Source organism: Macrotis lagotis, chromosome 4 (assembly GCF_037893015.1).
Source record: "Macrotis lagotis isolate mMagLag1 chromosome 4, bilby.v1.9.chrom.fasta, whole genome shotgun sequence".
Taxonomy (NCBI): Eukaryota; Metazoa; Chordata; class Mammalia; order Peramelemorphia; family Peramelidae; genus Macrotis; species Macrotis lagotis.
In genome coordinates, this window is record NC_133661.1 from 87,060,343 (window position 1) to 87,084,270 (window position 23,928).

The 23,928-nt window shown below is 35.1% G+C and overlaps 1 protein-coding gene across 1 annotated transcript in view; it reads left to right on the forward strand.

Moving 5' to 3' along the window:
- Nucleotides 1-23,928, forward strand: part of CPXM2 (carboxypeptidase X, M14 family member 2) — a 219,341-nt gene that overhangs the window by 185,015 nt on the left and 10,398 nt on the right. The window contains exons 9-13 of the mRNA XM_074233422.1: nt 447-643; nt 3,835-4,014; nt 6,777-7,074; nt 13,342-13,481; nt 18,253-18,352. Of these exons, the coding sequence (XP_074089523.1) occupies nt 447-643; nt 3,835-4,014; nt 6,777-7,074; nt 13,342-13,481; nt 18,253-18,352 (915 nt within the window). The remainder of the gene's footprint in view (nt 1-446; nt 644-3,834; nt 4,015-6,776; nt 7,075-13,341; nt 13,482-18,252; nt 18,353-23,928) is intronic.

Here is a 23,928-nt window from a genome sequence, read left to right on the forward strand (position 1 = left end):
CATCTACAACCTAGATATCACAACACTTAGACTGCATATTACCTAGGATTATAGGGAGGATCATTTGACTTTGACAGCAGCTAATAATGTATGAAAAAAAGTCTATACCTAAAAGCACTATATATAATATATATGCATGTATATATTAATATCAGTTATAATATCAGGTGTGATAAAAGATTATTATAATAGTAAAATATTATATGAATACTTTTTATGAAAGACTTTAGGAAAAGCATTTCAAGTGCTGTATAATTATCAGCTATTAATGATTTATTGTCCTCCTCATTGTTATTTTCTTTTTATCCCATAATTTCAGCAAATATGTTTGCTAGACAATGATACTCAAGTCTATATTTTTAAGCATATGTTATTCTGTAATTAATATGAACTTCCATCCCTGAAACCCATATTTATATTTGTATTTTCTTTTCCTTTGAGTAAAGGTGAACCGGAATTCCGCTATATAGCAGGGGCACATGGGAATGAGGTACTTGGAAGAGAACTCATGCTTTTGTTGATGCAGTTTCTGTGCCAAGAATATAGGGCTGGGAACACACGGATCATTCGACTCATTGAAGACACTCGGATTCATCTTCTTCCTTCTGCCAATCCAGACGGTTATGAGAAGGCTTATGAAGTGGTAATGTCATTTCCATCCTGTCGTGGTTCAGCTTCATCTTTTCTGAAAGAATTAGTGTATGGTTAAATGATATACCCCATTAATGAAAACTTCTCCTTTTAAATGTATCCTTACTCTTATATAAATGACTCTTTGGAGAGTTTATGAGAGGAAAGCGCAGCAGTGAAAAATTCCAATGACATAGGAAAAACATAAATAGATAAGTCAACTCAGGAGAGTGAATATGTATATGTCAAAATGCCAACTTTGATGTGTAGACTTTACTTTTAATGTGTATTAATAGAAACAACTTTTCTATTAAAATTTTTCTGTGATAATGAATGTTCCATATTTGTTAAGGTTATGCAGGGAATGTCTATTATTATGATAATCTGCCTTGTGGCAAAGCATCACTAGGGTACATTGTATTAATTCATCTTATATATTTCTCCTATATTAATCTCTAAAACATTCTTTACTTAAGTCATTGCCTTGTTTAAAAACAAACAGGGGCAGCTAGGTGGCATAGTGGATTATACACCAGCCCTGGAGTCAGGAGTACCTGGGTTCAAATCCGGTCTCAGACACTTAATAATTACCTAGCCATGTGGCCTTGAGCAAGCCACTTAACCCCATTTGCCTTGCAGAAACCTAAAAAAACAAAACAAAGCAAAACAAAATTTCTCTGTGGCTTCCTGTTTCTTATAGAATTAAGCCCAAGCTTCCTGTCTTGGCATTTATGGCTCTTCATAATCTGACAACAAACTGTCTTTCTAACTTTATGTTCCACTACTCTGCTGACACTCTTAAGTCATTCTTCTTTTGGATCCTGTTTATTTGAGAAATACAAACCAACAATTAGCCATCATCACCACAATAAACCTTTTAATTTTTTATCTTTATTTATATCATTCCCTTCTTATCCTCAGATGGAATGTCCTCCCAGATTTTTCTTTTTCCTAAATCCTCTTTTCTTGTCAGAGGACTCTCCTTATTGCCTTGTGAGGAAAGCATGGCCATTTCTCACTTTGCAAAATTGTTCATACTTTTAGGATTAGTGTTAAGAGTTCTTTTGATAACTACAGACAAGGTTAGTGAGGTACCATGTCCCAAGTGAAATGAGTGCATCCTGGTGTTTTCCCTAGCTCTCTTATCCCAGGTACTTTGTGATTATTTTTTAATGAGGAGAGGAGAGCCTTTTTTCTCAAGGATTTCTACTAAAATTCTCCTTCACAACCCTATTGCATGGAGATCAAGATATCTCACTATACCAACAGTATGAAGATGCTAATAGGTCCTATTCTAAGTATGACCACAGGGATGAATTACATCAATGGGGTCAAACTCAAATAGAAACTGAGCCATTAGACTTCATATAAATATTCTTATGGGCTGTGTATTGACCTAGAAAAGAACATAATAATGCTAGCTTATAAAATATTCTATTGTATTTTTTTATTTTGTCAAATATTCTCCAATTATATACTAATTTAAGTATTTGGAAATAATGCAGAGCACTCTATGTTTCACTCAGAACTATATCACTAGTCTAACAAAATGAATTTCATAAAATGTTATGTAGACCTTATAGTGCTGTATAAATGCTATTTATTATTTTTAAATTTTAAATAAGTTTATGATTAGATATTGACTCAATTATGATGAATATTTTGGCCATGGAAACTCTAGAAATCTGGTGTAATGGAGAGATCTCTAGGCTTGAAGTCAGTGAGCAAAATTATTATTTTACTATTATATTAATAACTAATTATTAAATTGAAATCTAGTTCTTTTGCCTCAGTTTCCTTAAGTTCCAGCTTTTAGCCCTCAAGCGACATTTCTTCAGTCTTATACATGGTCCTTCTCAACAAAGAGACCTAACATTTAAAAAAAATCCAATCTGGGCAAATCCTTACCCTAGGTAATGGAAGCCCATCCTTGAACCCTTCCATTAGAAGGGTTCCTGAAGAAGAAAAGTAAGCAGAGTGGTCTGACTGGAAATGTATTCCTGGGTCCAGATAGTCAGAAGCAGCTGAGTCTCCTGATCAAGCCAACCTCATCAGTAAATGTCCACTGTTCAGGGTTCATTTTCACTTGTCAGAAACATTCCCTTTCAAAAATTTATTTAAGGCTCAGAGTCTTCATTGTCCATCTTTACTTACGAAGAGAAACCAGTGACCATCAGTTTATTAATTGCCAACTAGTCTAATTAATAAACTTGCTTATTAATTACCCAGAAAGTCTGTCTCTTGGGGTGTTTCATTCATAAAAATCAGGATGTTCCAAGTTCAAATCTTACCTTAGCTGCATGGCCTTTCAATCTCAATTTCCTCTTTTGCAAAGTAGGTATGATAATAGCTCCTACCTCAGAGGATTGTATGTAGGATCAAATGAGAAACTATATGTAAAATACTGTGCACCCCCAAATTCTCTATAAATGCTTTGTTGTTTAGTCATTCAGTCATGTCCAACTCTTTGTGACTCTGTGGACCATAGCATTCCAATATAGTTCATGGGATTTTGTTGGTAAGATATTGGAGTAGTTTGCCATTTTCTTCTCCAGTTCATTTTAAAGATGAGAAAACTGAGGTAAAAAAAGATTAAGTGACTTACCCAGGAACGCACAGCTAGTAAGTGTCTGAGACAGGATTTGAACTTAGGACTTTCTGCCTCCCGACCCAGCACTGAGCCAACCATGTAATGATCTCTCTTTAAATGTTGGCTATGGTTATCAACAGCTGCAGCATCCCCACATATTAAGTCAAAAACGGTTGTTCTGCATCAGAGGAAAGAATTCAGATCCTTGAAATGTTGACATAAACTGAATAGAAAGTCATATGAAAATGTTCCAAGAATATCATTCCCTTTTACTATTAAAGTTATTTAAAAACTCATTTCTCTTTCTTGAAGTATTTTAGTAGCACAAATTCCAATTTTTGTAGTCAGTTTAACTGTTTGCATGAATTTTCCTTGGTATTGGTGACAACTAGCAGTTTGTCAGAATTGTGACCAATATGGAATTATTTGATTATGATTATCTACTGTAGATCTACAATTTTGTTTTGTTTTCCTCCAATATTTTCCAGTGGAATTTACCATTATGAGGAAATGTAGAAATGCAGCAAAAATCTGAGTTTATATGAGTATGATCTTACTACAATGGAAACCTTCTCCTATAAAATATGAGTTCATATTCTAAAATTGTCTCCCAGGGCTCTGAATTGGGAGGATGGTCTCTGGGACGTTGGACCCATGATGGTATTGATATCAACAACAATTTTCCAGATTTAAATACTATGCTTTGGGAAGCTGAAAACCGACGGAATTTCCCAAGAAAGGTTCCCAATCATCACATTCCAATACCTGAATGGTTTCTATCTGAAAATGCAACGGTAAGTCAAAATACCTTATTCCCTATGAAATTACAGACGACCCAAGACAACATGGAGCCCAAGTGAAAGGAAAAGCCATTTAAAATAATAAAGAATAAACTTTTTTCCAGGTTATTTTTAAAGGGAAAAAATAGATGAGAAATACATTTATAAGCAACCACTTAGTATGGTGTTACATGAGAAGAGTTCGATTATATTGCCTTATGTGTTTTATAAATTACTTTTTTTCAACTATTATTGTTGCCATCATTACTGTCACTAATACTGATAGAATCAAAGTTTTGGGGCCCATCTCTCTCTATTTATTTATCTATTTTTGATTTTTCAAGGCAATGGGGTTAAGTGGCTTGCCCAAGGCCACATGGCTAGGTAATTATTAAGTGTCTGAGGTTGGATTTGAACCCAGGTACTCCTTACTTCAAGGCCAGTGCTCTATCCACTGTGCCACCTAGCCGCCCCCTCCCATCTCTTTAATAACTGGAAAGAACTTGATTTCATTTTAATTAGTTCCATAGGCTTATGGCCTGTAGTCCTTGTAAGAAAACAAATATGGGATTAGATCATTAATTTTTTCACAGGCCTTATTTAGCACAGAATACTTAATAAGATAAATTATTCTCACCTAATATGTGAAATTCCATGCATATGCTGTTTTCATTGTCTGAATTCTTATTACTTTTCCTACCCCCTGCCTATCTGAATCTTTCTTATCCCAGAAGCTCAGGTCAAGCCCTTTCTCAAACTCCTTAATGGCATGCCTTAATCTTTCTCTTCTTTTAACTCCTGTAGGTCTGGTCTGAGCTGCTCATTTGGAAATGGTATTTTTTACCTAGTTTTAGAATTTTTTTTTTAGTAGCTATATATGCCCCTTCTGTCCAATGTCCCTCTGCATAGTTTATAAACTCCCTAAGGAATTTTATATAGCAAATCATAGGACTTAGCATAGGAGCAGGTTAATTTGTTGAGTTGTACAATAGGGAAACATTGTTAATGTCTTTTTTAGCATAAAAATTTAGATCTATTACATCTACTTTTCTCTGATAAGCTAATTGTCTTAATGGTATTTCTACTAGTCACCATGGAAAGGGAAAATGATTTTTTTTTCTATTTAGCTTTTAGTTTGACAATTCTTCACTTCTTGATAAATTGTTATATTGTTAACAGTGAAAGGAATTCTAACTGAATTACATAAATATGATTTATAGAGCCAGTCCCCCAAGTACTGAGAATCCACCATTATAAGGAACAGAAAAAAAAAAATACCTGCCTTCCATGACTGGTTGGGTTTTTCTTTTTGCTTTTGTTTTTGAGAAAAAGGTGATGAAACCTATAACTTCTACCTTGATTTTGGCATGTCTTATTCTGTATAGTAATTATAGCATGTCATCTTAAGGGTTTATTGTTTTAATCAGTATATTTACATCTTGATATTTATTTTAAAAGAGAGTTTAAATAGATGACCTCACAAACGTATGGCAGCTTATAACAAGAAATACAAATCCTCAGATTGGAATGTGCCATTTTTTATTATCACTTATTGTTTTAATGACTTGTGTTAAAAAGTTCATAAGTTGAGCAACTAGGTTGCACAGTGGATAGAGCACCACCTCTGGAGGCAGGAGTACCCGGGTTCAAATCTGGCCTCAGATATTTAATAATACCTAGCTGTGTGGCTTTGGGAAAGCCACTTAACCCCATTTTCCTTGTGAAACCTAAAAAAAAAAAAGTTTATAAGTTTCTAGATAGATCTTATAATTTTTTTTATTTTTTTAGGTTTTTGCAAGGCAAATGGAGTTAAGTGGCTTGCCCAAGGCCACACACAGCTAGGTAATTATTAAGTGTTTGAGACCAGATTTGAACCCAGGTACTCCTGATTCCAGGACCGGTGCTTTATCCACTGTACCACCTAGCTGCCCCTCTAGATAGATCTTAAAACACGAAGCATTTTCATATCACAATAATGGAAAACAAGAGAATAAATTTGGAGTCAAATGAAAGATAATTACAGGAATTTGGGGAGACCTTCGAAGAGTCATTAAAAGTTAAAAAATGAAATAAATTAATAGCATGCTGAACTTTTTTGCCTCTGATTACTGCAGATAAATAATATAAGTATTTATTTGAGTTTATTGGCTTCCCATTGTACTCCAAAATTTGAAGATATCTTAAAGTTTTATGAGTTCTCTCCTCTCCAAGATAGTTTAGATATGTGGTTTCAAACTCCAATAAGGATACCTTTGGGTAATATCTGACTTCAAAACTTCATAATAATATTATCTGTGTTCTACTGTGTTTTTGTTTATTTTGTTTATAACATATTTCCCAATTGCATTTTAATCTGGCTCACACTGTTGGCAAAAACTCTGTATTTGACACCTTTGTTTTACTTAATGTTTATACTTTTTTTTACTTGTTTGGGTTTTTGGGGTTTTTTGTTTCGTTTTTTTTTTGCCAGTCCAAATTTGGGTCAGCCATTGACCCCAAGGGCAATATGGCAAAAAAGGAGAGAGTCTTGGAATTTCTCTAAAGAAGGTTCAAATTTCACTTCATATACTTTCTAGTTGGATAATATGGATAATGATGGACAAGTCAATTTATTTCTTTCTCCTTCATTTTATTCATGCGGGAACTTGACTTGATGACCTCTCAGTCCCAACCAGTTCTAAATCTATGATTCAGTAATTCATATTAAATTGACTTCATGGTACATGTAGCTATAATGATATCAAGCTGTGCTTTTTTCCTTATTCTTTAAAACTTAGGTGGCCATGGAGACAAGGGCAATAATAGCCTGGATGGAAAAAATTCCATTTGTGTTGGGAGGTAATTTACAAGGGGGAGAGTTGGTGGTGGCCTATCCATATGATATGGTCCGATCCTTATGGAAGACTCAGGAGCAGACGCCTACCCCTGATGATCATGTATTCCGATGGCTGGCCTATTCCTATGCATCAACCCACCGGCTCATGACAGATGCCCGGAGAAGGGTGTGCCACACTGAAGATTTTCAGAAAGAGGATGGGACTGTGAATGGAGCTTCTTGGCATACTGTTGCTGGAAGTAAGCATCTGTTGCAAGCTTCCCCCAAATCATTGTGTGATCACTTGTTCTGGGTCTAGTGATTTGTACTCACCAATAGTAGCTAGGTTCTCTCTTATGATTTTCCTACTTATCTTGGGTATCAGATCCCTAGTAGTCATTTATGTTCAGTCTTTTCTTAAGCAAAGATTATTTTCCTTAGTAGAGAAAACACAAATGAAGTAAAATATGGGGCAAGATTTAAGTGACTTCCTTTGTCATCTATTCTTCTACCATCCATTGCAGAAAATGATACTAAATCTCTCTCTGTCTCTGTCTCTCTGTCTCTCTTTCTCTCTCTCTCTCTCTCTCTCTCTCTCTCTCTCTCTCTCTCTCTCTCTCTCTCTCTCTTGTTTATACAAACTTAGATCTTAGGAGCATAGATTTAGAAATTCCTCTTTTTCCAGATACAGAAAATGTGTATCTTTGCTATCCTTTGTGAATCAGGACCTTGGGTACTCTTCTTCCATTATATTGTAATGCTGTCTTCCTTTATCAACCTTGTTTCCATCTTCTCTGCAAAGAGTTAAGGAATAAAACAGGCTTTGTGATTTCATTAATACAGAGGATTCCTTCTACCCATGTATCTTTTCTGAAAAAGGAAGACTTAAAGAGCTTAATTGACTTGTCTTAGTGTCATCTGGGTTTCTACTGCACCATGCTCTTGTGAAAAATCTGAGTTGGTTTACATTTAAAAAGTCAGAAGTGGTTCTGTTGACTGAGCCCTATCACAATTCCCTAACTATTATAACTAGTTGCATTAAAAGTCTGATAAAACCAAATGAGCCTATGAGATATGCGTAAGTTTTATGTTCTAATATTAGTATTGTAAGGGGCTTCCACCATCATTTAATATTTTTAGAATATCCAAGTTGTTTATAGTTCTCAGATTTTGAATTCATCCTATCAATCAATGAAGTGACAAGCCTACTATGCACTTTTTTAGCTTTGTTTTGTTTATTTTTTACCAATCCAAATTTTGTGTTTAGTCATTGACCCAAGGGCAGTATAGCATAAAGAAGAAATGGAATCTATGGCAACAAATACCAGCCAATTATTTGCCTCAGACAAGTGTATAGCTTTCATTTGGGAAACGAGAGAAAATAAGGAAAAGGTTTAGGAGAGAAAAGAGGTAATGAGGGCAGGATCTATTTCTTTTTTGTCTTTGTATCTCCAGGGTCTAGCCCTTAACAAGTCAAGATATAAAATGACTTGTCCAGCAGTACCCAACTAGTAAGCATATAAAATAAGATTTGAACCTTCCTGAGAGAAAAATCTAAGGCTTTGATATGGCTATAGAGTTTATGACTGCTCTCAGGGAAGGAAAAACAACATTGACAGTATTATTTTCTACCAGAACGGTGTTTGCTTACTATTGATGATAATAATAATCCCTCATCTGGGATTCACATTCAAAGGGCCTTCACTGAAACATTAAATGATATCTATATTGACCTCATCAGACTTTGAGAAAAATCACATTGTAAATCTGAAAGTGCAGTAGCAATGTGAACTGTGATTATGTGATTATTTAAATCATGTTTATATTATATTCTAATATTATTATTCATTATTAATCATTCATAATTGATATAAATTATTATATATTTATATTCTATATTTTAGATGCAATTATTTTCTCATTTGATTTGCTCCTTTTTCATAGTAGCCTTGTGAAGTAGATATGTTCCTATTTTATAGGTTGGAAAACTGAGGCTTAGAGGTATGGTGACTTGGCTAAGGTTACTCAGCAAGTAAACAACAGGGATCCTTTTCAATGTCATAGCTCTTGAATCTAGATTCAGGATATTCCTCACTGAATCATAGCTGCCTTTGCCAAACTCTGGCATTTTATTCTACATTCCAAATAGAACTAAAGAAATAAATCTTAGCAATAATGGACAAGGAGAATAAATAAAGTAAAATGCCACTCTCCTCAGAGAAAAGAGGTGGGGAATTACTATAACAAAATTATGCATTCTTCCTCCAATATAGCCACCACTTAACTATTTTGGTTGTTTTTGAATAAATTACTTTTTGTGATGGACAAAAAGAAAAATAAAACTGGAAAAGAGCTAGGGACCTTTCTAACATTGAAATTTCATGTTAGCTAAAAACAGAAAGACAAAACCTATCACTGATTTAAAAACTTGGGTCCAAAGACTAGACCAATCTTTAACATTCATTCTGTTCCTTGATCTCTATAAATGCCACAACCCTACTGCAGCAAGCAGCAGCAGAGTCAATGCAGAGTCAATAATAACATTTTTAAAAAGTGGCTACTGCATGAACATTCTAGGCAGCATTTGAGCTTTTAACCAATTCTATTTTCCATTTATTTCATTGACTTCCTTTCCAAGTTGAGTGGTGGGGGTGGCAAGAGAACAGAGGAGGGCTCAAGCCCTTTTAATCACTATTCTTCCTGGTAGTATAATGAGGTCTGCAGAATCATTTCACTGGAGATTAATGAAATGGTATTTCTAATTTCCTGTCCTTCCCCTCCCACTCTCTTCTGTCTCCCACCCTTTACTTCTGTTTCATATTTCTGAGCAATGACCTGACAGGCATATTACTTAATAAGTGATAGGTAAATTGTATATTAACAAAAATAAAGTTTACTTCAGGGTTCAGTAAGCTTCTAAATATACATTACACATAGATATCTGCATCAAACCTGTGTGAATACCTTCAATCCATTGTTCCCTGTTATCTCTGGGCAATGAAATCTTGGGTCATGATATCATCTGAGCCACAGAGCATTAAAAATGGCTGAATTCTGCGTTTCATATTGAACTTGTGGAGAAGAGAGGAATTTCAGTCAAATTTAGAAAACAAAAGAATATCTCACCACCCTTAGCCAATACCCAGGGATCATGAGGAACTATCTGGGTCAAACACCATCTCTATATCCATCTAAACTCATATAGAATTTTTTTTTACTTCTGAAAAAAGCTTTCTTGCAAAAACTCAAAATGTCATGCTGCAGAAACAATGATGAAGATAAAATGATCCAGATTTTCTTATGAGTCAATCCAGTTCTTGATCATTTGGTCTGATCAATGATGAAGGACCCTCATTATAGATAGAGTGCCATTACCTATATATAGTTCACTGCCCATATTTAGTTCGGAGTATTTACAAATTATATCACAGCTACTCATAAGAATCCTATAAAGCAGGGTGAAATGGTCATCTCCTTTTACTGGCATGTTGATTGTAGCAATTGGCTTATTCTAAATAGTGTTGTATTTGGAACCAAAGACCTCGATTTTCATGCTAGGTTTGCCACCTATTAGGCATGGGACTATAACCAATTCCTTTAAAATCTCTGAGACTCAGTTTCCCATCACAAAAGGGAGATACTAACATTTGCTCTCCCCATTTGTTCATGATGTTGAGAGGACAGAAATGGAAGGCCATATTCATATGTATGTTTGTAAAGCCTCATAAAATGTAAGCCATTTCACATTCATTATTAGTTTCATGACAAAACCTGTGACTGACAAACTGAAGAATTTTAGTCAGCTAGCTATTTGTTACTGTGCTCCCAAATATGAGGTCTGACTGACTGTTCTGAATGTCAGTCAACAGTACTTTATTAAGGTCTTATTATGCAGACATGGTCCTAACTGCCAGAGATACAGAGAAAAGCAAAACTTTCTGTCCTCAAGAAGTATACTTTCTAGAGAAAGAGAAATCTTATAAATAACTAGATACATTTAATATCCAGAGAGAAGAGAGGAGAGGAAAATAGAAGAGAGGAAAACGTAAGAGGAAAGAAGAGGAAAGGAAGGGGAGAGGAAAGAGGAATGGAGGGATGGAAGGAGGGAGGGAGAGAGAGAGAAAGAGAGAGAGAGAGAGAGAGAGAGAGAGAGAGAGAGAGAGAGAGATAATATATAGCAGTCAATCTGAAAATGGAAGGTATTAGCAACTAAAGGGAACTAGAAAAGGTCTCCTATAGGTTGGCTAGAAAAACTAAAAGGTGGAGGTAAAGGATCAGAGTCTTCTAATCAATATTGTTTTTTTCTTTGGCAGCTCTCTGACCTATCCTTACAACCAAGTGCTTTCCCTAAATTATCTATTTGCACCAATTTACCCTCCATTCAATTTTTTGGGTACCCTTTATCACCATCAGACAAATAGGAAAGATTGACATTTCCATGTGACAAATATACAAACCTAGTAGGGAAAGGATACCATATTGAATCATCTCCTGCTTTGAAATACTTGGCCAGTTAGCATTCTCACAGTGTTGTCTTGGCTGCAGAAAGCAGTATTCTTAAGCAGATATGTTCAGATAGAACACAATATTAATAATTTGGTGGTAATTGAGCCAGTAGGAAGAACGGGAAGAGGAGAAAATAGTTTAGCCTGGTCCCAGTGGAAGGGAAAGTGCTAATAAGAAGCAGCATATGTCATGGGCTGAGACTTCATTTTTTCCCCTTAGTAACACACGTAACACACATTGAACATCTGTGTTCTGTGAGGTCCCGAGTGACCCCAAATCCAGAAGCCTCTGACGGCTTATTGAGGGAGGCTTCTTGATCACTACTGTTTGGCAACTTGACAAAGCATAGTTCGGATATGTAGTTGTTAATGCTCTCATTCCTCAAAAGACCTTTTGAAAGAAAAGAATGAGAATGTAGAGTACAGATTATACTCTTCAGTGTCCACTGTGGCTTTTTATCCACTTATATTTGGCAACATTCATTTGGTATGGGAATATGCCTAAAAGTCTGTATATAAAAACTAGCTCATTTGCTGTGACAGCTGAGACTTGAACAAGTCCAAAGTAAAACATGATACAGGATGTTTAAAAAATGAATCAAATTAATTTTAAAACCACTATTATTTCATGACAAAAAAAAACCAGTGATCTAAAAAAGGAATCCATTTGAAAAACAATTTTATTGACTTAATAATGAGTTGAAAAGCAGACATTAAAGAAAAGACTTGAGTTAAAATGCAGTACTCTAGTTTATATTAGTTTATTTTTAACATATTTTTCTTGATATCAATAGAACAGAGTTTTTTTTTTTTGAAGAAAATGCAGTTTGTCTTTAAATCTCCTTTGATATTTTCTCAGGATGTGGGCAAATGGGCCCAGTTCTGCATATGGGTTTGCATATGTATGTACTACACACACCCTCCTTCATTTGCATTGTATAATTGGTTCTTAATTTGGCCTCCCAGTTGTTCATGATTCCTGTACATTCTTGATGACTACAATTTCTCTTTGCTACTACAATGAGGTCCCTCTGCCAGTTCAAATGGTTGGGAAATGAGATGCTCTTGGTTAATCAGGTCCACTCAAATTCTAGAAGGTGATCGTAGATGTCACACAATCTTACTCTACAACCAAGTATACATTCCATGGACTGCAATAATACTCTTATTTTTCCTTAGTTTCAACTCTTTGCTTTTCCAATCTTTTCAATTGTTCTTAATGATCCACCTCCTTGTATATTTTCTGATTTATCTCTATCATAGTGCTTTGTACTGTCAGCCCTTCCCACTTTTCCTTGGTTCTATGCAACAATGATGTCACTTCTTGAAGACTCTGACCCTTTTTTTTTAACATTTGCCTTGGTTACCATTCTAATCTTCTATCTTGGTTGTAGACACTAAAAAAGAAATTCTTAACCTATTCTGTGTCTTGGACCCCTGGACCACTTTGGCAAGGTGGTGAAGCTTATCAGCTCTTTTCATAAAAGCATGCTTAAATGCATAAATTAAACTACAATGGATTATGAAGGGTAATCAGTTATATTAAAAAAAGCTTTTAAAAAGGGACAGATAAGGGGCACAGTAGATAGAATCAGACCGAAGTCAAGAAAACATTATCCTGAGTTCAAATTTGGCTTCTGACACTTACTAGGCAAGTCATTTAACCTTGTTTGCCTCAGGTCCCTCTTTAAAATGAACTGGAAAAGGAAATGGCAGGTGACTTCAGTATCTATGCCAAGAAAATCACAGAAGAGGTCACAAAGAGGGGAACACAAGTAAAATAACTGAATAAAACAACAGCAATTATCAAAGATTGTTTTTCAATTGATGAATGCCAAGTTAAGAAACTGTCCTAACATGTAGAGATTTCTAGTTGTTCATATATTAACTAATAAGTATTTAAGTCTACATGCTCTGCAATTTTATTAATGATTAATGTTGGGAATCAAGTTATGGAAAAGTATTACTAATGCCCTAGTTTGGAAGTTTTTCAGTTAAAATGGTCTTTGATTATATTGGCAGGTCTGAATGACTTTAGTTATCTTCACACAAATTGTTTTGAGCTGTCAATATATGTGGGCTGTGATAAATATCCTCATGAGAGTGACCTCCCTGAAGAATGGGAGAATAATCGTGAATCTTTGATAGTATTTATGGAACAGGTAAGAATTTTTTAAAATAGCTTTTAAGTGCAATATTTAACAATGCTTTTTGAATTAAGATAACTTTACCACCTGAGAAACTGAAAGGCAATTAATGATCCAAGTGTATATCAGAATTGCATTATTAAACATTTGGGTCCTTAGACAGATGATGTTAAATTCAGATAGAAATGGGAACCACCACACTGTACCTAAGGATACCTGTGGGCCATATATTATCTTAGAAAGCCACTTATTCACATCACATTATCTACATGCTATTGTATGATTATTTATTTTGATTAATATTTTCCAATTGCATTTTAGTCTGGTTTGATCATAGCTGCAGCCACATGGACTACATTTGATACCTCTAAATTCAGATGGGAAAAGAGGTCTTAGAGGGGAGGAACAATGAGCTATAGACTAATAATGATTTGAGTGAAAAGATTTATTCCACATTGATTGACTAAAATTTTGTTTGGTTTCAAAGGAGGCTGGCTAGTTTATTACAAACAATTGCAGAGTTTGAAAATCTCACCCACAAAAATTCCTTTGTCATTAATCTATTGGTAAAACAAGAACCTGTTTATAGATAAATGGATATTCCCTAGAACCTGCCCCTCAACTGTTAAAAAACATTGTGTTATCAAAATAATGTCTAATGTGGCAATGATGATGATGATGATGATGATGATGATAGCCGTCTAATGGAAGAAACCTAGGATTTAGCCAAGAAAATTTATATTTATTTCCAATGTTGCTACTTACTAATTGCTGCACTTTGAGCAAATTACTACCTGACTATTGTTTCCCTTATCTATAAAATGGGTATGAATTTGGTTGAGTAAGACATTCAGTGATATGTCTAATTATTGTTAGCTTTTTGAGGCCCCATTAACTGCTCCTCCAGCATTGAAATTGTTTAGTTAAAATCTTTTTTTTTTTGAATAAGAAAAGATCAGAGGAGACCCAATTCAAGATATCATTAATATGGAAAGTTTTTAAGACTTTAAAATATAATGATAGAATGTTAAAGATATTTTAAGACTCAGCAGTCATCTAGGCCAATCCTTTCATTTTACCTATTGTGGAAACTGAGTCCCTAGAAAGGAGACACGACTTATTCAAGCTCATAGAACTCATAGGGGCTAGAACTGGAATTAAAACGTAACTCTCTTGAATTCAAATCAAATGCTTTTTTTTTTCCCTAGAAGAGGCATCTAGATACACAATAGGAAAAGCTTTGTAGGAAGGCCTGAGTTTGAATCTTACTCAAGCACAGTTAGGTGACACTGGGAAAGCCATTTAGTCTATCAAAAATAACTAGCTGATGACAACTAGTGAACAGAGCATGGGGTCTGGAGTCAGGAGGAGGTGAGTTCCAATCTAGCCTTAGATATTAGTTATGAGATCCTGGATCAGTCACTTAACCCTTTTGCCTCAGTTTCCTTAATTGTAAATGAAGATAATAACAGTATTGTGGGGGCAAAAATGAGGTGATATTTGCCAAAAGCACTTTCCACAAGGTCTGACATCTAATAGATGCTGTATTAACGCATATTCTCACCCTCCTTTCCTCTTAATATCAGTTTTCATCATCTATTAAATGGGAATAAAAATGGTACCTACCTCTCAGATTTGTTTTGGAGTCAAAATGAGGTATAATATATGGGAAATATTTTGAAAACCTTGAAGTCCTATATGCTGTAATGTTTTTGAATATCATTGTATACTCTGCAACTTCCCCCCAAAACCCATTGTCTCCTTTGCAAAATAACTGAGTTCTCCCTGGCAAAGTTCATGCCTCTTCTATATTACTTTGCCTTGCAAACTACAGGAGTCAGTCAGATTCTTTCTCCTTCCCTGGGGTCCCTTTGTGTTGGAAAATGTTTGCATAGATTTCTTTCTGACTGTTTTTAATTGTAAGCGTTTATTTAAAAAGAATTTTAAAAAGAGCTAGCTAGAATTGACAGAAGAAATCTTTACCCTTCTGAAAATAACGGTCCACAATTTAACAAAAAAAATGCTTTAAGTAAATAAAACAGCAAAGCAATTTCCTTCAGAGCAGATGATATACTACGGGCATCCCACTATAGAAAATTTTCCAGTGTGGATAATGCAATAAGGTTTCATAGAGAAGTATGAATTTAAAACTCATATAGCCATCTTTGGAAACATGTTCCCAAATTACATAATACCAACACCACTTATTAAGCTTAAGCATATACATGAAATTGATTGAAGTCAGTTTAATGATCCAGTCATCTATTTTAATTGCTTGATTTTGTCACGAAATAAATACATTAACCTATGATTCACTAAACTTTATGTAATTTGCCATTTCAAAAGTATTTAATTAGTGCCCTGTCTTTGTTTTTTTCCTACTACTACTACTTCTTACTACTACGTAGATTAAAAAAAGAATATTGGATGGAAAAGGTGGGGGTATGTGATAAGAGAGAAGTCAGATGTTAGAGGTACAGACTTTAATCCTTGCCATTTGGAGGACCTAACATTGGTGAATCACTTTAGTTTGAGAGTTCTGAGGAATAGTAGATCTAAAGCCAATCAAATGACCATATTAATAGACACAATATGGTGAACTCCCAAAAGCCAGAAGTCATGAGACTGCCTAAAGAGGGTAGAAACAACTCAGATTGGACACTAAGAAATTCAAAACTTCCAGGAACATCAACAGTGAGTTCAGCCCATAAGAGATTACTGCATTCTCATCCTGGGAGAGACAGGGAGACCAGTATTTAAAAAATAAAACAAAAGCCACCAATTCTTGAGTCAAAGAATCTGGGTTAGAATCCTAGAACTGCTATAACCTTGGGGAAGGCATGGAATGTCTCTGAGTCTCAGTTTTCCCTGTACAAAATGAAGAAGGCTGAATTTATAATTTATAATAATTCATAAATTTTCTGTTGTTTCTAAATTTTGTGATCTCTAGAGTACTTTATAGCATGGGCTATAGGGAATAGTCAGAAGGATTAGTACCTCTGATGGTGAGGGTTTGCCAAGCCCTTTTCAGGGATGCTCATCTACCTTTGTTGTTCATTTCACCCAACTCTCACCTATGGCTTCAAGAAGCAGTAGCATGCACAGCAATCATGTCCTGGTAACCACTGACTCAGAAGATAGGCTAAACCAATAGTCCTCACACCTGATGGTGAGTTAGAGGGGTTTCTACTCCAAGCAAAATCTTTCCAAAACAAACCAAAAATGAAATGAACTGCTTCTAAAGACTGTGGGTTCCCTCTGACTAAAGGTCTTCAAATAGAGACTGATAGGGTGATCTCTTGTCAGAAATCTTGATGAGAAGATTGTTGTTCAGGTACAATTTGGGATGAATGAACTCTTAGGTACCTTTCAACCTGGGAGTATTGTTTGAGTTTAGTCATTAAAATATAAGAATTGTAGAGCTCTAAGATGTCATTTACTCCCACTTGAACTTGACCAAGAATCTCCTCTATAACAACCCAGTGGAAGAACTCATGCATCCAATGAGGGAAAATCTTGAGAGGTAATTGGTACCATTTTGTAACCATTCTTCAAAAAAATGTAGGCTTGGTTCTGCCAGTTTTAAATATTAGTTGGCAATTATAGAATCATAGAATTTTAGTGATAAAAAATATCTTCTATCACAGTTGATTGAAACCCACTCATTTTTATTATTTTTTAAAAGTGTTTATTGATGTCTTTTGTTATTTTTTACATTTCTAAAAATTTCCCTAGCATTCCCTCCCACTCTTTCTCCCAGAAAGTCAGCTCATGTTACAAGACAAAAAAGAAAGAAAAGGAAAGCAATATATTGATGTCTAAAAATATGTATCATGGATCATATTTATGGACCTCCAACCTTTGCAAAGGCATGGAGTAGAGATATTTTCTCATATCTCTTATTTTGAACTTGTTTGTTCTTTGCAGTTTTTCAACATTCACTTTTTGGAGGCTGTTCTTTTATGTTTCATTGTTTCAGTCACTGGGACAGCTAAGTGACGTAGTGGATAGAATGGCTGGGGGTCTAGAGAGAGGAGGATTCATCTTCCTGAATTCAAATGTGGCCTCAAATACTTGCCAGTTGTGTGACCCTGGGCAAAGTCATCAAACCCTTTCTGCCTCAAGTTTCCTCATATGTAAAATGAACTGGAGAAGGAAATGACAAATCACATCAGTATCTTTGCCCAAAAATATCTCAAGCTAGGTCATGGAGAATCAGACATGACTCAAAACAATTCAACAACATATTGTTTTCTTGGCTCTACTCAATTCATTCTTTATCAGTTCATTTTCATCTTTCTGTACTTCTCTGGAACTCCACACATTTTGCTGATAGGGAACTGTAGACCAAGAAAGGTGAAATCCTTTGCCCAAGGATTCTCAGAGGAACAAATGTTCGGTTTGTAAGGGTTTCATTGACTCCTTGCCATTAAGTTTATGAAGACTTAGGGAAGGAAGGAAAATCTAACAAATTTGATTCCTGTAAATATCTTACTCATTTTCCAAATATATTTCTAAATATGTTATTCCTAATATAAACTATGGGTCCTTTATAAATGTATGACTATTTATTTTTAGTATCTCACAGAGTGAGTCTCTTGCTTTCAGTATAGTGTAAGCAAACTCTGCTACATGACCTTATAGGACATAGAATAATATTTTCTGAACACAACAACTCAGGGATATATTAAGAATAAGTAACAAGTCTTTTGAACTGTGTGACCATGTGAAATTTCTTAGCAGTGATTAGTACTTAATTATCTCTAAAATATTTTTTATTCAACAGGTTCATCGTGGCATCAAAGGCATAGTAAGAGATTTACATGGGAAAGGAATTCCAAATGCTATCATTTCTGTGGAAGGTGTTAACCATGATATTCGAACAGGTACCAATAACTTAACTTCCCCCTTAAGATAATGCAAATTTCAAAAGTGTCATTATACATGAGAAGCATGAGAAATAAGATTTGTGATGAAGAGAATTAATTACTCAAATTGAATTCTCCTTTTCTCATTTCTACCATCTTGGACCTTTTCTAGTGATTTTCTAGCTTCTTGTAACTCATCTCATTTCCTTCACTGAAGATTGGAAAGGAAAAGGGCACGAAGGATTTATTGACATATTTATTAGGCATCTACTACAAAATAATAATTGCACTAGGAAAATCGTGTGTGTGTGTGTGTGTGTGTGTGTGTATTCAAACAACAAACATATTTCACATATAGTATACTGTGATGTTTGTTTCCACCTATACAAATACACAAAAATATAAGTAAAAAAAATATAAAGGACTGTATCACATCAGATTAAGGGAACGATCAGACTTGCTCTGAGCCTAAAAGAATTCATAGAATTTAGAGTGAGAAAAACAAAAGGGAATAATGGTATTAGCAGAGTCAAGGAGGTGTATCTGATGTTCAGGACGAGTAAACAATTTACTTAAGAGAAGGATTTGTAAAGGAGGATATTAGATTGGAAATATAAGTTATAATGGATAGTACAGAGATTGTCATAGTATCATACATTGAAAGTTGGAAGGGGCTTTAAAATTTTTGAACATTAGACCATCGTATATGGACTTTATTCTCTCAACAATAAGAAACAACTGGTTTTCTTTTTTTTTTGAGTACAAGAATGACATTATAAGTGTCATATTAAATGATGATTCAACTGACTACATTGTAGAGGATGGAACAGAGCAATGGAGACAATTTCATTTAGAACCAAGTGAAATTGTTATGACATCAATGGACTCAAATGTCTTTTCTATTTGAATGTAGAATTAGAATCCATTGATGACTCTGTTACTGAGTGAATGTGATGCTCAGATAGCTTAAGCAATTTTCCCAAGGTCACCCAGCCTGAATCTGAAGATGGATTTTCAGGGCTTCCTGATTTTGGATTCAGTAACCTGTCCTCTAAAATATGCTACTTCTCTGGTCTCTGAAGGATTAGTGGAGAGGGTAAAGGAGGACATTTGAAACATAGGGAAGCAGGGAAGCCAAGGCATGGTAGTAGAAAATCTGAAGATATGCTAAGAAAAGAACCAAGAGAACAGTTAGAGATATCAATAGACCAATCGACACTATTGTCAATGCAGCTGAATTCATTCTAAAATGGATCATCTTCCAAAGGCATTTTGATATTGATGTGTCAAAAGGATTTCAGTATAAAAGTGATTCTCTTAAATGGAGGACCTGAGTAATGGCAGTTATTTCTGGCAACACAGTCATTAGGCAGGTATGCATAATATGATCTCATAGCATCCTTTAAAACAGCACCACTGGTCTTCTTCCAAAATTATTTTTAATAATATATCATGGGGGCATCTAGGTGGCACAGTGGATAGAGCACTAGCCCTGGAGTCAGGAGTACCTGGGTTCAACTCCGGCCCCAGACACTTAATAATAATTACCTAGCTGTATGGCCTTGGGCAAGCCACTGAACCCCATTTATCTTGCAAAAAATCTAAATTATATATTACATAAATATACATATATCATATATTTCCTTTTAATTGCAATGAGCTAGTTCAGCAATATGGAAGGGGGGAAGGTGAGGGGGAATAAGGGAACCTTCACTCTCATCAGAAATGGCTCACAGAGGAAACAGCATGTATGCTCAGTAGGGTATAGACATCTAGAGTAAAAAGGAGAGAAAGGGGAAGGGGGAGGGGGGAAGGGGGAGATGTGAGTGATGGAGGAGAGGATAGATCATAAGAGAGAATAGTCAGATATAACACATTTTCTTTTTTATTTCTTGCAAGGGGCTGGGATTGGGTGGCCTGTTTGGAACCACAGGGCTGGGTGGTTGTTGGGTCTCAGGGATGGTATGTGGGCTCGGGGGTCTCTTGGCTCCAAGGTTGTGATCATTCTACTGCGCCACTCAGCTACCCTGCAGCATATTCTGGAGGAGAGACAGAGTGAAAGGAGAGAGAAAATATAATATAAGGTAGTGGGAAGGTATGGATGGAGGGAATTACAATCAGTAACAACAGTGGAAAAATATGGAAGTAACTTTTGCGATGGCCTTGTCATAAAGAATGTGATCCACCTGAGACAGAGCTGATGGTATTAGAACAAAAACAGAAGCATATTTTTTTCTCTTTCTTTTACTTTATTTCTCATGAGGGTCTGTGTTTTTTTGGGAAGAGGGGGTATTGTGTTTGCTCTTGGGCAAGAATATTTTAGTAATGTATTAAAAAAATCACTCTTACAAAATAAAAAAAAAATGCCCAGTTAAAAAAGAAATACCCAAAGTGGAAAAAAATATCATGTATGTAAAGATAGAGAGATTGATAGAATTATATATGATGTACATTTTGTCTCCCTAGTATTTAATGCAAGTCCCATTCCACATTTTTCTTTGACCCTCCAGTGCTATAAGGACAGAAAATCAGTTGTTTTTCATTAATGAGAGAATAAAGTCCAAACACTATATCCAGTGGTCAAAGACTTTAAAGTCCCTTCCAACTTTCAATCTATGATACTATGATAATCTTTGGACTATCAACTGTTGTTAAGTCATTCAATTGTGTACAGGTCTCCAGGACCCCTTGGACCATAGTACGCTAATGCTGTCCATAGGTTTTCTTGACAAAGAAACTAGAGTAGTTTGCCATTTCCTTCTCTAATGGATTAAGGCAGGCATAGGTTAAAGTGACTTGCCCAAGTTCACACAACTAAGTATCTGTGGTCAGATTTGACCATAGATCAAAGGTCAGGTCTTTCTGACTCCAGGTCCAGAGCTCTATCACTATGCCACCTAGATTTCTCCTGGATGGCAGATAGAGGATGCTTGATAATTGTTTATATACTGAATATCTCATTTGATGCTCAACTAATAGTATGAGGTAAACAATTGATCAATACAAAGTTTTTTGTTTGGATAAGGAAATTGAGGCTTAGAATTTTAGTAACTTACCTTTATAATAGAGGAAAGATTCAAATTCAGATCTCTTCTGATTTCAAGTCTAATACTCTATCATACCATGTGATCAACATAAGAGAAAAATTCACCAGAATTTTATCAAGGCAGGGTATTATTATTTGTTAATTGTAAGGGGCAAAAGGCAGCAAAACATAATCTAAATCTTGAAGTTCCTCATGGATATTCTTGAAAGAAAACTAATTTGGATTGAGAGGGATAAATAGTAAGCCTATTTCTTCCAATACTACTTGTATGACATTGAGGAAATCACTCAATCTTTCAGTTACAATTTCCTCATTTGTAAAGTGAGGAAAATGATCTGGATGAATTCTGAGGCTCCATTTTAATTCTAATTCAGTGTTGTATGGGTCTGGAAAAATAATAATTACCACCAAAAGAAGTAAGGTCCTGAGGCTTTCTAATGGGATTTGGCATTTTCCATGAGCAATTCTAAACTGAAAACAGTTTTCATAAAAGGGAACAGCTTCAGCATGATCTCCACTATTTAACTAGTCCTTTTGTTTCAAAGAGACATTTTTGCCTTTAGGAAGAATAGAACCAGGTATAGAAACATGCCTACTTATTCAAAGTTTCTTTCAATCAAGAAAGAATTACTAATTGTTTATAGAATCAAGGGTTTTAAAGATTATCTTTTCCAATCTCCTAATTTTATGAGTGAGGAAACTGAGGTCCAGAGTGAAGTGACTTACCCAAGATCACATGGGAACTAGGTAACAAAGCTGATATTTGAACCCAACTTTTATGATTTCAGACATAGTGTTCATCATATTACACTGCAAAAAGCATACTGATAGGGGCAGCTAGGTGGCGTAGTGGCTAAAGCCCCGGCCCTGGAGTCAGGAGTACCTGGGTTCAAATCCGGTCTCAGACACTTAATAATTACCTAGCTGTGTGGCCTTGGGCAAGCTACTTAACCCCGTTTGCCTTACAAAAAAAAAAACCTACAAAAGAAAAGCATACTGATGTGGAAGAAATAATTTAATTTTGGATTACCTCAAACCCAGGGATATTGTGACTTTTAATTTTTTTTTGGTTAAGCAAGGAATGGAATAGTATAAACTTGGGGTTTTGTTGGTATAGGCTAATGTCAGTGGGAAAATTCCTTCCACCAGAGCAAATAAGAAATTTTTATTAATTTAGTTTGAGATTGTTGCCTGGGGCATTGAGATCTTAGGTGATGAGCAAACACATAGTATTTGTCAAGAATAGGTCTTCAGTCTGCATTAAAGGTAGTTGGTTATTCTCCATGCATGCTGTCTTTCCATATAATAAACATATATATGTATGTATATATATATATATATATATATATATATATTAAGCTTTCTATAAAATAAGGTCTAATTGAGAGAATATTGATATATTATCTACAAACCAATAAAAATTATTAGCTGCCCATTATATGACTCCTCCAAAATTAAGGGTAAAGTAAAAGCCATAAAGCTACATCTTTAGAACAATGGTCTGGAATACCACAGCAAAGCAGGCTATTGCTAGATAACTGTAAATCAGAAATCCTTTGGAGAATGGGTTTTCCATTGTCTTGTATGCTGGCATAGTTAGATAACTATTGACTTGATGTGATTCTTTTTTTTTTTTAGTTTTTTTATTTACTTTTTTTTTTACAAGGCAGTGGGATTAAGTGGCTTGCCCAAGGCCACACAGCTAGGTAATTATTAAGCGTCTGAAGCATCATTTGAACTCAGGTACTCCTGACTCCAGGGCCAGTGCTCTATCCACTGCACCACCTAGCCGCCCTTATGATATGATTCTTTACAAAGCTTGCCTTTGAAATGTTATTTATGAGCCATCCATTTATGAAATGAATAAAAGTTCAAAAAGAATAGAAAATGCAATTTCTTACCTAGCTCCTTACATAATTATCAGGATTTTTAAACTTCATGAAAAACAAAACAGGTTTGAGGGTCATATGGACTGTATTACAAATACTTTAGTTAATACACTGTGAATTTCAGACATCTGTCATAAAGGGGGCATATTTGATGAGCTAATAGGAAATTTATTTCTCTTTCCTTTTTTGGTCATTTTCACCCCCTATAAATATTTTCTCAGCATATTTGCTTGACGGATGCGTTCTGTAATTTATGCACATAACTGAATTCTATGTGTTTTATGGATTTTAAGAGCTCCACATAGACTTTGCATTTATATTAATTTCTGTTCTAAGCTTTTATGAGCTAACAAATTTCATTTCATAAGGGATTTTTGCATTAAATAAAATGAAGACTTTTTTAAAATAGTTTCCTGACATCTTTGAGATGCCTTCCAAATCTAAGATTCTGTGGTTTTCTGTTTTTATAGTTTGAGGAACTAAAAAACACAGGGAAGAAGTGATTTTCTCAGGTCACAGAGGTGACATGTATTCAAGCCAGACCCTAATCTAGATTTCCTTACTTTAAGTAACTTTTGTTGTATTTATTGTTGTTTCAGTCATGTCTGATTTTTCATGACTCCAATTTTTGGTTTTTCTTGGCAAAGACACTGATGTAG